The following is a 16,354-nucleotide window of genomic DNA, read 5'->3' on the forward strand; positions in this document are numbered from 1 at the left end:
TATTTTTTAAGAAAGAACAAAAAGACTATGTTAAAATCAAATTCATTCTATTTGAACAAGCAACAATAACAAGAAAAGCATAGTGTGCTATTTTACATTATATTTCCTTGTAGCCATTGTAATTCATAGGCTAGCTCTAATACATATATTGAAATCTATGTATATTTGTTCTCCTTCAGACAGCTTTGCCTAGAATACTGATCTCCAAACTAAACAACCATTTTATTTCATTATGTTATCTAAATCAGGGGTGTCCAGTCTTTTGGCTTCCCTGGGCCACATTGGAAGAAGAGGAATTGTCTTGGGCCACACATAAAATACACTAACAATAGCTGATGAGCTTAAAAAACAAATCGCAACAAAATCTCATAATGTTTTCAGAAAGTTTACGAATTTGTGTTGGGCTGCATTCAAAGCTGTCCTGGGCCACATGCGAGTTGGACAAGCTTGAGCTAAATGAATTAAAAGACGTCAGTATAACAATTTCAAAAACAAAATAAATCTTCGTACTGAAATACAAATTTGCCTAAAAGAAACGTAAGAAATAGCCCAGGGTAATTTTTTTCTAAAGACTTTGTAGCAGATGTGTGTCATCTATAAATCAAGTGATACTGAAATCAATATGCCACAATGGCTGTATTTCCTGCTATTATTTATCTTCAATTATCAAGAAGTTATTGAAGTCATCATCAGCTCAGTATAGTAGGATAAAAGAATATAAAGAATGTTTAATCAAGCCCCTCAGCTCAACTATTCATACATTATATTAAATAAAATATTTAATGAAAATTTACTTTGCCTATGTAGCATTTATATATGGGAGAAAAAAATACAAATACAGAGTTTAAATGTTTACAATTCAGTTATTTAAGATTTTAACATTTTTTTCATCTGACACTTTTCTCCAAGAATGGTGTGTTCTTCCCTAGAGGTCTGGGTAGTGATAATGAATAATTAAAATTTCTATATTCTAAATAAAGCTCAGGGTGGGCAATTATAATTCCCATATTTAGAAGCATCAGTTTTAAAAATCATATTGTCCAGTTATGAGAGAAGAATTATGAGAAATAAAGCCCATTCTATGCTTCTCTTTAACCTAGTATATATTTAACTATTCTGTTTCAATAAATACATTTATTGAATGTGATCACCTACCCCAATCTACTTTTCCTACAATTGTAGATCCTAGACCCAAAGAGGTTAAGTGATTTATCTCAGGGTGAGCAATCACTCTGAAGAATGTTAGTTTTCTAAATTATCTCATCCATTGTGTTAATTATTTCACATTAGAAAAAATGAAAACATATTCTGAGTTCTATGAAAGTATGTAAAATCATGCATTTTGGATTATCAGCTACCATTAGCAGCTAAAAATCTATTTATTGAGTTCCTACTAATACAGAAAAATTCTTCTATATATTTTTAATCTCATTTTAAACTTATTGCAAAATAGATATTATTGCCATTTTTAAAGTGAAGAAACTGAAGATCAAAAAGCCTCCTTATACGACTTTTTTAAGATCACTAAGTTAGTAAGTGGTCGCCTTGGGATCCAAATCCAAATCTGAGAAGCCCAGGCCTTTCATTTCACTAGATTGTTCCTTTCTAAGCATAACTGATCAGATCTCCTGCACCTAAGAGCCACTTCAGCACTAAATACGAGGTGCCTCTAGGAGGCAGACACACAAAAACATTAGAATAATTGAACATATAATAAAAGCAAGAAGAAATAAGAGGTAAAATGTAAGCTTATAAAGATTTATAGTAAGACCAGGCGCAATGGCTCACATCTGTAATCCCAGCACTTTGGAAGGCTGAGGCAGGAGGATTGCTTGAGCCCAGGAGTTCGAGATCACCCTGGGCAACATAGGGAGACCCCATCTCTACAAAAAAAATTCTTTTTAATTAGCTGGGCATAGGCAGGGCATGGTGGCTCACGCCTGTAATCCCAGCACTTTGGGAGGCCTAGGTGGGTGGATCACGAGGTCAGGAGATAACACCGTAAAAACCTCATCTCCATAAAGTACAAAAATTAGCTGGGCATGGCGATGCGTGCCTGTAATCCCAGCTACTCAGGAAGCTGAGGAAGGAGAATCGCTTGAACCTGGGAGATGGAGGTTGCAGTGAGCCGAGATCACGCCACTGCACTCCATCCTGGTGACAAAAGCTAGACTCCGTTTCAAAAAAAAAAGACAAGCTGGGCATCATGATGCACACCTGTGTTCCCAGCTACTTGGGAGGCTAAGTAGGAGGATCGCTTGAGCCCAGCAGATTGAAGCTGCAGTGAGCCATGATTGCACCACTACACTCCAGCCTTGGAGACAGAGCAAGACCCTGTCTCGGGAAAAAAAAAACAAATACGGAAACAAGTACAAAAGATGTACAGTAAAATAAGAGCCTAAGAATAATATTAATATTTGGACCTTTATTTCAGAGCATGTCCATATCAACATGTAACATGCCTAACAATTCAGACACTATAAAAGACAAGACTTAATAATGAAAACATCCCGGTTCACACAAACCTTGTTAGTAAACTTTTTCTATAAAGGGTCAGAGAGTAAGTTATGTAGGTTTTGTGGCTACAAATGGCCTCTTACATGTTCTGCTTTGAATTTGTTTTTGATCCAACCACTTAAAAATGTAAAACCATTCTTAGCATGGAAGCCATTAAAAAAGAAACAAAAACAAAAACAAAAAAACAGAGAAGGGTAGACTTGTCCCACTGGCCATAGTTTGTCAACCCCTGTTAAAGCTAAGCAAACCAAAAAACGCAGACATCTGCAGCAAGTGAGCTATTATAAGGATGTGTTGTGAGGAGAAAGTCAAATTTAATTTACATTTGAATAGTTGTGATTATTTATATAAAAGCTATACTTATTTGCAGCCAACTGTTAGCTAATTCCATTTGTATTTTTATCTATATTTTGAAAACTGAATTATAAAGTATTCATCAAAAATACTGCTTCTGGCTCACACCTGTAATCTTGGCACTTGGGGAGGCCAAGGTGGGCAGATCAACTGAAGCCAGGAGTTCGAGATCAGCCTGGCCAACATGGCAAAAACCTGTCTCTACTAAAAATACAAAAATTAGCCAGACACGGCAGTACGCACCTGTAATCCCAGCTACTTGGGAGGCCAAGGCGGGAGAATTGCCTGAACCCGGGAGGTGGAGGTTGCAGTGAGCAGAGAATGTGCCACTGCACTCCAGTCTGGGGGACAGAGCAAGAGTGTGGGGAAAAAAAAAAGAGGAAGGAAGGAAGGAAGGAAGGGAGGGAGGGAGGGAGGGAGGGAGGGAGGGAGGTTGGTTCTAAGTGAACAGAGGTAATCAACTTGTCATTAAATGAGCAAAAGGTCAAACTATCCAAAAAGTATCCTATTTGGATATCCTATCAAAATGGGATTTTCTGTACTCATAGCTATGAAATTAATGCCCATGTATGAAAGATTACATATGTACTGTATACATATAATTACAGGAAAAAGTCACACATAAATGAAATTAAAGGCAAGTTCAAAATAATCCCTCAGTACAATAATTTAAAGTCTTGCATATGCAATCACTATAAATCAGAAGAAGTGAGAGAGAAAAGGAAGGAAGAAAGGAGGGAGACAGAGGAAAGGAACTTCACAACGAAGGTAAATGATTTTTAAGTAAATGGTAAATTTCTTTACTACTTGCAAATTTATACCCTTGGACATAGCCATCCAGAGGCACTCCTAGACTATTATAAACAGTAACATATAAAATAAAAAAATAAAATAAAATAAAATAAAATAAATAAAATAAAGGAACAAAGAGGAAAAAGAATTAGCTTTATATGAATTAGAAAACATTTCACAGACAAGAATACTGGCCTTTGGAATCCAGTAACCAAAGCCATCATCCACAAAAAGAGTATACAGTATTAATCTTGCAACATCTATGAAATAAATGAAGTATCTGTTCAGCAACCCTGCCTTCAAGCCATGCTTATGATTCCTCCTCAGAGGATATGTTTCACAGAATCTGCTCATTATTTGCCCCTTCAATCTTTGGACTAGGATCCAAGGGAAGCAAGACACTAAGCCACAATGAAGTTCACTGTGATTGAAATGTTTAGTCTGAAATCATGTGGTAACAATTAATAACCAGATTAGCATTCTTATTGCTGTAAAAATGCTACCCATCTCAATTCTAGAACATTTTAAAACAGACAAGAATCACCATTTAAACTGTTTTATGTTTAATTAAAAATATATTATTCTACAATACTTACAGTCAGACTCCTTCAGCTCTTACTGGTTTTAGCAGTTACTATGTGGTGTGAGGCAAATCACTTAACTTCTAAATAACATAGTTTACGTAAAGTGTTGGCACACAATGAAAACTTTGATGTTATTACTGAGCACAATAAAACATGTTAAAAACCCATGATCCCTGCTGTGGTGGTTGACTGTAGGATGCCCCCACTGATTTTTATCTTCTGGTGGTCAAGACCTTGGAAAATCCCCTCCCCAAGAGTAAATGGGAACTGTGATTTGCTCTAATCAATAGAATATTGCAAAGATGATGGAATGTATCTTCCATGATTATGTTTAAAAAGACTGAAACTTTATCTTGCTAGCAGATTCTCTTCCTTGCTGGTTTTGATGAAGCAAGCTATGGTGTGAGCTGCCCTCTGGAGAGGTCCACTTGGAAAGGAACTGAGGGCAGCCTCTGGCAGACAGCAAGAAACTGAGGCCCTTAGTCCAAACAACACCAAGGAAGTGAATTCTGCCAACAACCATATGATTTTAGAACTGTATCCTTCTTCAATTGAGCCTTGAAATGAAATTGCAGACCCAGTCAATACCTTTTGTACCTTTGTGAGGGACCCCAAAGCAGAGACACCACCTAAACTGTGCAAGAACCCCTAATCCACAGAAACTGTGTGATAGTAAGTTTGTGTTGTTTTATACCACTAGGTTGGTCATTTGTTGCACAGCAAAAGATAACTAATACACCATTTAACAGGCTAGATATAAACAATCAGATGCATTTTATTCTCTAATAGTTCTAAAGAACCTAAAATAAATAATTAAAAGAATAAATGAATGAATCACTAAACTTGACTATTTTTTTTTTTTAGACATGAGGTCTCACTATGTTGCCCAGGCTGGAGTACAGTGGCTATTCACAGGCACGATCATTGGGTACAATAGCCTGGAACTCCTGGACTCAAGTGATCCTCCTGCCTCAGCTTCCCTAGCAGCTAGGACTAAAGGCTTGTGCCACTGCATCCAATTTGGACTCCCTTTTTTGTGCCATAATTTATCCAGTGCCCTTCACTAAGCTTTGCAATTTCCCGCCTATTGGTAATATTAATGGTTTATACTTTTTAATTTATAAAAAGTTTTACTTTCTCTTCAAAATCATATAGCTATCTCCAGAAGTCTTGCACATGTATTATTTTCCAAATATTGAAAGTTACCTTACTCTAATTTTCTTTTCTTGGTGGTGATTTTGATATTATACATGAATATATTAATATGAATGAGGAAAGTGATTATGACTCTTAATGAGAAAGCATGATCTTACCTCACATTCCACATAGCCAGCTTCTACTGAACCATCTTTGTTGTGGGTAGGGAGTAGGCAAAGCTTGAAATGAAGGGGAAAAGAAGTTTTTCTCTACATGATAGGCTCCTAGCTGATACTATAAATAAGAATAAATTTCTACAGCCCTATCCCTCCCCACTGAGCCAACTCCAAATACACAGACTTCCCTATTCATTATGACAAGACAAACTTTTACAAGAACCTCCCTGATCCAAATAACAGAGAGTCCATCAGGACAGACAGGTTTTCAATGGTAAATGTGTATTCTGCTGTTGTTGAGAAGAGTATTCTGTAAATGTCAATTAGGTCAAGCTGATTGAAGAAAATGCTATTCGCATCAGCTATATCTTTACTGATTTTCTGCCTGCTTAATCTTTCAATTACTATAAGAGAGGTGGCTCAAGTCTCTAGCTATAATAGTGAATTTATCTATTTCTCCTGTCTCACATATTTTGCCTCAGGTATTTCACACTTTGTTGTTATGTGCATACATGTTAAGGACTGTTATGTCCTCATTACTCCTTTATCACTATAGAATGACCCATCTTTATCGCTGATAATTTTCCTTGCTAAGTCTGCTTAATGATAAATGGGGAAGAAAGGAATCCGGTAGAAAGAGAATGTACATTATAGCCTATGGTCTGGTCTACTGGACCCATATACAAAACTCGCAAATGGTATTAAGAAAAAAAGGATTGTTGCACATTTTCTGTGAAAAAGCAGTGACTTTTACAGCCACCACACTAACACGATTAAGAATGTGGAATATGAAGCAAGAGAGCCTAGATATGAACTCCAGATTTATCACTCACAGTTGTATACATTTCAGCAAGCTATTTAACTGTACTTCTCTGTCTATATCTACAAAATGGGGATAATGTGAGTACTTACTCATAGGCCTGCTACTGGGATTAAATGAGTTCATATATATACAAAGCTTAGAATGTGACCTGATACATAGTAACACATATTAACAGCTGTTGTTTTTGTTGTCTTGCTGTTCCTGCTTGCTGCTGTTACTGTTAGGACAATCCAGATGCTAAGAGTAAAAGCACAAGCTAACAGCTTTTCTTGCATTGTTTCCCAGTGCAATCCAACACCTAGTTGATGGGATACCACGAGAAAAGCATCATAAAATTATGATTATGAGTTGCAACTCTCCTATGAATAGGATTATAAGCCATTCACTGTGCCTATACACTGGTAGGCCTAGATTTACAAAAAACTTATAAGACTATGGGCAAAGCGGACTGTTAAATCTTCAATCCAAATTCACTAAGAGACTGCTATTTTATAAAGACTATTTTACCTTTTATCTTCTGTGTAAACCTAGATTTTCATATATTGAGTTTAAGTGGGGTTACACTTTTCAGTACACATGAAAAGACAGGTAACAATGCTGTATCGCAGTGTTCTAAATAGAACAACTGATATAATACTTTTGTTGCCTGAAAACCCCTTCCTTGGCATTTTTCCATGTAAACTTTACTTCCATGTAAATATGTGTGTGTGTGCGTGTTTGTATACACACTCACATGCGTGCGCGTGCGCACACACACACACACACACATATATTTTCAAGTCTTGAGCGTGAAGAAGAAAATTAAGACACCATAACAAATGATGATGAAAGCAGCATTATATTCTAAATGTGCTTTTATTCTACCAAGGTTCTGTCCCTAATAAAACCTAGTAATGGCAATAGTATGTAAAAATACATGTGATGCTATGCTTCTCTACATATAACCGATTGCTGTATTCATAGAACAGGTGTAGTGGTTGAAAAATGAATTTTCCTACCATGAGAAGTTCTTGCAGGCCCTGTACCTAACAGTATGTTGATGCTGTTCCCACACTTCCTTCTCTGCAAGTCCACAGTGTTTAGGGAAACTATGGATCATCTGAAGTGCATGGAGAAATTTTTACTTTGTGCCACACATTTTCTGGCAATCACTTCTACGTGCATGATTCCCAAAGGCATATTTCTCTCTCACCTGGGCTTTTTTCCTGAGTTCTAGACTCACTTTCCAACTTTCTTTTGGATAGGTTCAGCAAGCACATCAAGTTCAACCCACCTAAATCTCATCCTGGTCTTTCTCCTAACAGGTTCATTATATCAGTCATTGAAAAGGATTACTGACAGTTACTGTTAAAATAAAAACTTCAACCAAATTAAATTTAAAGGAGTTTAATTGAGCAATGAACGATTCACAACTCCGGCAGCACCCAGAATCACAGCAGATTCAGAAAGACTCCAGTGCAGCCACGTGGTAGAAGAAGATTTATAGACAAAAAAAGGGGAGTGATATACAGAAATCAGAAGTGAGGTACAGAAACAACTGGATTGGTTACAGCTCAGCATTTGCCTTATTTGAACACAGTTTGAACACTCAGCAGTATGTGAATGGTTGAAATATGGCTGCTGGGATTGGGCAAGACTCAGCTATTGTTACAAGCACATACTCCTAAGTCAGGTTTTCAATCTTGTCTACCTATTAAGTTAGGTTACAGTTCATCCACTAAGACTCAAATATAGAGTACAGAGTCCTTCTCGGACCATATTTAATTCGCTATAACATGACAAACTTCGAATCCACTTAAACTCTTCCTTTCCTTTACCACACAATTAAGGTATACAATAGAAGGTTAAAAGGGAATCAAAGGAAACCCTGAAGAACCAGGTCATTAAAAGAGCAAGAACCAAGAAGGCTCTAGAGATCTAGGCACAGGAACTAAAGGAAATTGGGTATGTCAGCAACACTGGGATAAATGAACTCCACTTTTAATACAGGTAGAATATATGTAGTTATGAGTAGAATACAATATAACACGGCAAATCCTACTCTCATTCTCACTGTAATAATGACAACAAGCACTCCCCACCACCCCCAGGAAAAAAAAAACTTGCAAATATAATCCTTTTAAAGGCATTAGAGAGCTGTGGAAGTGAGGGATTAAATTAAAATTCCAGAGCAGGCAGAACTAGCTATGCTCTTACTTGGGAAGCATTTGCTGATTCTGGGTAGGTATCACAGAGAAGAGTGGTGTGAAAATCTGGAAACTGCAAGAGCAGTAAACACATCGCCAGTTTTCTCCATGACTGATTTGCTGGATTCTATGGCTCCAAGGCTAGACAGTAATTTTAAGACAGAATGAAATTTCTCATAGTCTTATGATATTTACCAGATAGAGTCCTGCTTGAGGCCTACCTTAAACTCACAGTTAGTTTTCTCTTCAATGTATGTCAAATTTAGATGCTACATGGAGCAAGAGACCAAAGAGCAAAGCTCAAAACCTCTGAAGGGCAGAAGAAATGTCCTATACTTCAAATCTGAAGAGAAATCTACCAAATTGTCAATAAAAAGCCTAGAAGAATTATACCTGAGGAACAAGGAACAAAGTGGGCTAGGTTTTACTAAAACTACAACACAGCCATGTTCAATCACTGATTGTACTGGATTGAAATATTAAGGCCAATCTCCAACAGAGAAAAGACTCTGTAGCCTCCACAGTGCCTTTATACACAATATATTAAATTTAAAATTACTAGACATGCAAAGAGGCAGAAAATTTGACAATAATCAAAATAAATATCAAAAGAAATCAACCAAAAGGTGATCCATGAAATCGAAATTAGGAGAAAATATAATAGTTATATTAGAATAACTATTTAAAGAAATTAAAAGAAACATGGACAAGACAGATGAAAAATAGAGAATTTCCAAAGAAATTTGAAATTATCAAAAAGAATCAAGTGAATATTCTAGAATCAAAAAATGTAAAAAATTACTGTGTGTGATTAACGGCTCAATGAACAAAACAGAAGATAGGTGAGATAAGTTGGAAGCCAGTTCAATAGAAAATAATACAAAATAAAGTGCAAAGAGAAATTAGATTATGAAAGACACATAAAGGCATGTGAGATACCATAAATGTAAGTTTAATAATACATATAATTGGAATTCCATAAGGAAAAAAATAGAAAACAATGGCTTCAGAAGCAGTATTTGAAGAAATAATAGCTGAGGGTTTTCCAAAACTGACAAAATACATCAACTCCCAGATTTAAGCAGCTCAGTGAACTTCAAGCTGAATAAAAACAAAGCCATATCTAGGCACTCATAGTCAAGTGCTTAACACCAAAGGCAAAAAAAAAAGTAAATGCAGCCAAAGAGAAAGATACACTTCTTAAAATTGCAGACTTCTCAGAGACTATGAAAGGCAGGAATCAATGAAATGACATGTTTTAAATGCTTTTAAAAATTACTGCTAAAGTAATTCTATACTCAATAGAAATATCTAACAAAATGAAAGATAAAGTTTTTAAAAAAGAGAATCTGAATTTATTGCTATCAAACCTGCACTATAAATACTATAGGATATTACTAAGGCTGAAGAAAATGATTCAACATGAAAGAACTGAATAACAGGAAGGAGTAAAGAACACTAGAAAGAATAAATATGTGACGAATTATAAAAGAATATGAGTGTTTATAAAAATTAACAAATCTGAATAACTTAATTAACCAACCTAACTTAAATAACATATATACTAGATCAGACTCAGCAACAGGAGAATACACGTTTCTTAAGCATTCAACAACATAAGTTATTTGCTGAGCCATTAAATGAATTTCAAAGAACCGAAATACAGAATATAATTCTATCTGGTTGAAGAACAAACTAGAAATCAAAATCTGAAAGATAAACAGAATAGCCCAATTTGGAAATTAAGTAACAACTACTAAATAACCTATGGGTCATAGAAAAAAAATCACAATACAAATTTTAAAATATTTTAAATTAATGACAAAAATAGAATATCATCAAAACTTACGGAATACAACTGAAAGCTGTGCTTAGAGAGAAATTTAAGGCTTTCCAGGACATAAAAGAAAATAAAGTAGAAAACAGATATACAATAAAGAAAAAAAAGCACAGAGGTTGGTTCTTTGAAAAAGCAAATTAAATTGATAAACTGTTAGCAAGATAAAAGGAGAAAATACAACCAATATTAAGAATGAAAAAGGAGACATTACTATAGTTATACAAGTATGGAGAAGAAAATAAAATGGCACTAAGAACAATTTTATGCTAGAACATTTGAACATGCTGATAAAATGAACACATGCTTTGAAAAACACATCTCACCAAAATTGACATAAGAAAAAAAAATAGAAGCGCTGAACAGTCCAATTTATATTAAAGAGATGAAATCCAGAATCTAAAATCTTCCCATATGTTCTCCTTCCTCGCCACCACCCTTCCCCACAAAAAGACTCCAGGCCCAGATAACTTCACTGGTAGAATTATAATATTTAAAAGAGAATGAATATCAACTTTACATAAACTTTTCCAGAGAACAGAATTGGCCTGCATAACCTTGATAACCTGAAAGACATCACAAGAAGGAAAAATTATAAACAAATATCTCATTTATATAGAAAAAATCCAAAACAAAATGTTAGCAAATTTAATCCAGTAAAATATTAAAAAGTTACAAGAAATTCCAGGGAGAGAATATCTGCTTAATCAGGCCGATCAGGATAGGAATGTTGTTCCCACTGAAATGTTCTCAGGGAAGGAGTATCTTTCATTATATCTTAAAAATAAGATATTCTTGATAACATGAGGAATAATGGATACAAGATTGAAAAAGCAAAAGGCAGATATAATGAAAGGTTATAATTAGATGGCAGGTGCTGTACACATTCCAATCCATCTCGCTTGCTTTAGGAATATATGTACACTTCTTATATGAGAGACTAGCAGTTATAGAGAAGAGGGTCTAGAGCAAAATCTTCCAACCAACCAACTAGAACAAAGGCAGCCCACTTTTTAACACAATCTTCTCAAACAACAGTAAAACATGACCTGTGAAGAACCACTTCAGTTTCCTTTCTACCCAACTCAGTATACTTCTGTTGCCTGGGACAAATTTTTCCACCAGAAGATTTGTGCTTTGTCTGTAACCCGTACTGGCAGATGATACACAGCTCAGAAAAATAGGTAATCAGAAATTAATCATACATTCTTTGTGGTTTTTAAATTTACAGTTTTACAGCTAGCATCTAAATTCTAGAAGAAATCTCTTCTCCTTTCCTAGACCAAACAAACAAACTAAAAAACTTTATTAATCGGCCAAAAGGCCAAAAGCCACATTTGAATTTTTTTAAGTTCTGTTCTCAAAAATAAATATCCCTAGAATAACAAGGATTAGGTTAAAAGGAAAGTTGTCAATTAAGCACTTTTTAGATTTTACAACTCCATGAGACTGACACCCAACCAGGTTGAGGTTCACTGCTCAAGGGCATTTCTGCACAAACCAACAATTTTCTGGGTGTTTTCTGGTAAATTTCAACTCTGGGAAGCAATGTGGCTGGTTCAAGTCCCAAGGAGCAAAAATTCTGTGAGCAAATAGCTATTTCACATTATTAAACTTGAAACAAGACAAACATGAAGCATAAAAGGACTTAGAAAGTGATAATTTCTAAGTTTTTTAAAGGCCCACTACATGTGTTCTAACATGATACCAATGAACAAGAAAGAAAGAGATGTCTGGGAAAATCTAAATACAAGCACGTTGAAAACCTAAGCATCAAGGTCAACAGATTCAATCATTAATTTCAGTATAAGTTTGCATGACCTCTTATCTAGATTAATACTTTAAGAGTTTTCCAAGAAATATCTTAACTCCAGTCTGGCACATGCACCAAATCCACCTGAAAATCTAAATCTTCCTCAACCATTTTCACTGTGTCATTCCTCTGCTGAAAACCAACTATGGTTCTCTATTATCTATCAATCGGGTCTATACATAACCCTGGCTATATAAGCCCACCACAATTTGACCTAATCCAATCTACTCAACTTCACTTCTGTGGTGAGAACGGTAGGTTAAATGTGGTTACACGTTCTTTGTAGTTCCATCAACCAAGATGCAGTATCTATTTCTTCCATTTTTGAATATGGGCAGGCCTCTTGACTTGCAATGAATAGAATGTGGCAGAATTGACACTGTGTTACTTCTGATGCTCAGTCTCAAGAGGCCATGCAATTCCTGCTATTTTCCTCTTGGAACACTACCATGTAAGAAATCTGGGCTATCCTTCCAGAAAAGAAATATGGAAGCGAGCCAGTTAATGGTCGACCTAATTGCCAAATATGTAAGTGAGGTCATCTTGGACTGCCCAACCATAAGCAAGCCACCAGATGACTGTAGCCACATGAGTGACCCTATTTATAATTAGAAAAAAAGCCTAGCTGAAGTTAACCCAAATTGGAAAAATCAAGAGCAAATAAATGATTGTTGTTTTATGCCACTATGTTTTTGTTTTTTATTATATTACACCATATTTTATATTACTAATAAATATAATTTTGTGTTTATATATTTTTAAAAAATTATTTTTTCAAAGAACTTATTAAAAGAAAACAGTTCAATTTTTTAAAATAGACAACAGATTCTTTGGTGAAGTGAATAAACGCTTCACCAAAGATGACATATGAATGGCAAATAAACACATTAAAAAATGGCCAATATCATTCATTACAGAAATACAAATTGAAACCTCAATGAGATAGTATTATATATCTATTACAATAGGTAAAATAAAGATAATTGACGATAGCAAATGCTAGGTAGGAGGAGAGCAAGTAGAACTCTCAAGAATTTCTGGTAGGAATTTCAAAATGGTACAGGTACTCTAGAAAAAGAACTGGGTTGCTTCTTATAAAGTTAAATATGCAGTTAGCATATGACCCAGCAGTCCCACTCCTAGGTATTTGCCCAACAGAAATAAAACCTATGGTCATACAAAAGTTTATGGAACAAAGGTTAATAATGACTTTGTACACAACTGCCCCAAAATGGAAATAACCTCACATTCTTCAACTGGTGAATGGATTAAAAAAAAAAAAAAAAAAAAAACAGTGATATATCTTGCTATGATTTAGATGTGGTTTGTCCTCATCAAAACTCACGTTGAAATTTGATCCCCAACATGGCAGTGTTGGGAGGTGGGACCTAGTGGGAAGTATTTGGGTTATGGAGATAGACCCCTCATGAATAAATTAATGCTCCTCCTTCAGAGGTGACTGAGTTCTCCTTCTCATGGGAATGGAATAGTTACCAAAAGAGCAGGTTGTTTAAAAAAGTCTGGCTTCCTCGGTTTCTGTCTTGCTTCCTCTCTTATCATGTGATCTCTTTATACATGCTTACTCTCCTTCCACTTCCCACCATGAATTGAAGCAGCCTCAGGCCCTCACCAGATGCAGCTGTTCAATCTTGGACTTTTTGGCCACCAGAATCATGAGCCAAATAACTTCTTTCTCTATAAACTATCCAGTGTCAGGTATTCTGTGATAGCAATGCTAAATGGGCTAAGACACATCAATATAACGGAATACTACTCAACATTTAAAAAGAATAAAAATACTACTCAGCAATAAAAAAGAATGAACTACTAATACAGACAATAGTATTGATGAATCTCAAAAACATTACAGTAAGTGAAAAAAGACAGACTCAAAAGGCTACATACTATGTAATTCAATTCATATGACATTCTGAAACAGGAAAAAAGTGTGACAGAAATCAGATCAGTAAGTGCCAGGGACAGGAGGTGGGGACAGAATTTGACCATAAGAGGGAACAACAGAATTCTAGAGGGAGGTAGAATTCATCTATAATTTTTGTGATGGTTACGTGACTGTATTTGCCAAAACTCACAGACATCTACGATAAAGGGAGTGAATTTTATGTACAGACATTACTCATCAATAGATCAGATTTACACAAATACACTGCAACCTCCTATACATTGTGCTTCTACATTTGCATCTCTCCAAGATATGATATTTAAATTATTTTCCTAAATTTCTAACACTATCAACAAAATCAGAAAATTCTAGCTGAAATATTTGTTAATTGCTTTTCAAGCAATTTTTTACAGACTAGAAATAGCAATGATAATCATTCTCCACATTCCAGATCCAGTTGTTTAATGATAAAAGTTTTGTTTCTGCATTTTAATAAGTTCTAATTAGACTAACTCAGCCTCCCAGTTATTATAATATCTTTGTTACAGTTCATATAAAATTTTTAATATACACTAGTTTAAAACATAGTTTGGATTTAATATATCAATTTTTTTAAATACATAACTGTAAATGAAATGTAAGTACATAAATGAAATGGCATAGTTTTTCTACATTAAAATGCATATGCAAAATAATGATGCCACTATGGAGAAATTATATCGGGGTGTCCCTGGGCCACACTGGAAGAAAAATTGTCTTGGGGCAAATATAAAGTACACTAACACTAATGATAGCCAATGAGCTTAAAAAAAAAAATTAAAAAATCTCAGATGTTTTAAGAAAGTTTACAAATTTGTGCTGGGCGCCATTCAAAGCTGTCCTGGGTCACCTGTGGCCCATGGGCTGTGGGCTGGACAAGCTTGTTCTGTATTAAATATACAGAAATAGAAAACTGTCATGCTAAGTTTTGGCAAAGACAGCAGGTTATAAAAATAATTAACTATTTTTCCTAGTGGAATGAAGCCCTACACCTAAAAACAAAGTACAATATTTCATCATTCTTTGTTCAGTATTTTAGGACCTACCGGAGAGATTCGGCCATTCGCCTCAAGTCTTCATTCTGCTGTTTTAAGCGTTCAAGCTTTGCCAGAATCTTGGACAGTTCTCGGCTAGAGTGATCAGGATGGTCATTATCTCGTACCAAGTGACCACCTATATAAAACAGCAAGGTCCCCCAGGCAAAAAGAATGAGCATAATCCAACGCCAGGAACCAGTCCATGGCCGCATTTTCAGATTTTCAACTCACTTCCCTGGAGTCTTGGAGCTCAAAGAATTGAAAACATTGTAACTCTGTTTCTAGTTAGTGCACAGGTGAATAGACTTCTGTTGTTTCAACATATGATGCTTCAGACAAATTATTCTCTCTGGTAGTCCTGTAGTGAATCTTTCAAAGAGATCCTTCTGGTGATATGTGTAGGAAGCTTTATTGTCCTGTACTTCATGCGCTCTACATGCTGTGGAAAGAGTAAGAAATGTATTTAAATTATTTAAGATATATAAAATAGCATATGCTGAGATTCTTGGAGTTAAACGAAACACATTGGTGTTCACTGGCCAACAAGTTGGAAGATAACCTAACTGCCTAATAACAAGTAAAGGGTAAAAGCTTTAAATCTGTTAATCTGTATATTAACTCAGCCATGTACATTAGTGCGCTACCAGATAACAGACTAATTAGCTCTAAGCCTCAAAGTCCTCAAAGTGCCATCATCATTTTCTTTTCCTTCTTACATAATTATACAATAGCTTATATATGAAGACTTAAAAATTATATCTTTGAACAATCAAAAACAAAACATACTCAATCACATATTTTGGGCTATATGTTCATTATCTCAAGAAAAAACATGTTCCCTGTATGAGTGATTTCATTTCTACCAGTTCTCAACTCCACTCTCCTCCCTCATTGTTCAGCTGCCATTATACCACTTAACTCTGCAGGTGACAGGCAAATTGTCACTTTTAGGATAAATTCTAAAAACTGACATGCATATTAGCCAAGTAAAGGTTATCATAGCCATTAACCAGCTGGCAGTCATTCCAAATATCAGAAGCAAAGGTTCAAATGGATCAGGCTAGACTACTGCTTCCTCAAATTTCTTAAAAATACCAGCAATTACAATAAACGTCTAGTACCAGTTACATCTTAGTTACTGTGCATCTTAAACTAC

The 16,354-nt window shown here is 35.3% G+C and overlaps 1 protein-coding gene across 10 annotated transcripts in view; it reads right to left on the reverse strand.

Annotated features, from left to right (window-relative positions):
• FUT8 (fucosyltransferase 8) overlaps positions 1–16,354 on the reverse strand; it is a 369,304-nt gene that overhangs the window by 198,480 nt on the left and 154,470 nt on the right. For all 10 annotated transcript variants that reach the window (XM_058429519.1, XM_058429518.1, XM_032180454.2 and 7 more), the window contains one exon: positions 15,208–15,637. In XM_058429519.1, the coding sequence (XP_058285502.1) occupies positions 15,208–15,410 (203 nt within the window). In that variant the 5' untranslated portion in view covers positions 15,411–15,637. The remainder of the gene's footprint in view (positions 1–15,207; positions 15,638–16,354) is intronic.

Source organism: Hylobates moloch, unplaced genomic scaffold (genome assembly GCF_009828535.3).
Source record: "Hylobates moloch isolate HMO894 unplaced genomic scaffold, HMol_V3 SCAFFOLD_16, whole genome shotgun sequence".
Taxonomy (NCBI): domain Eukaryota; kingdom Metazoa; phylum Chordata; class Mammalia; order Primates; family Hylobatidae; genus Hylobates; species Hylobates moloch.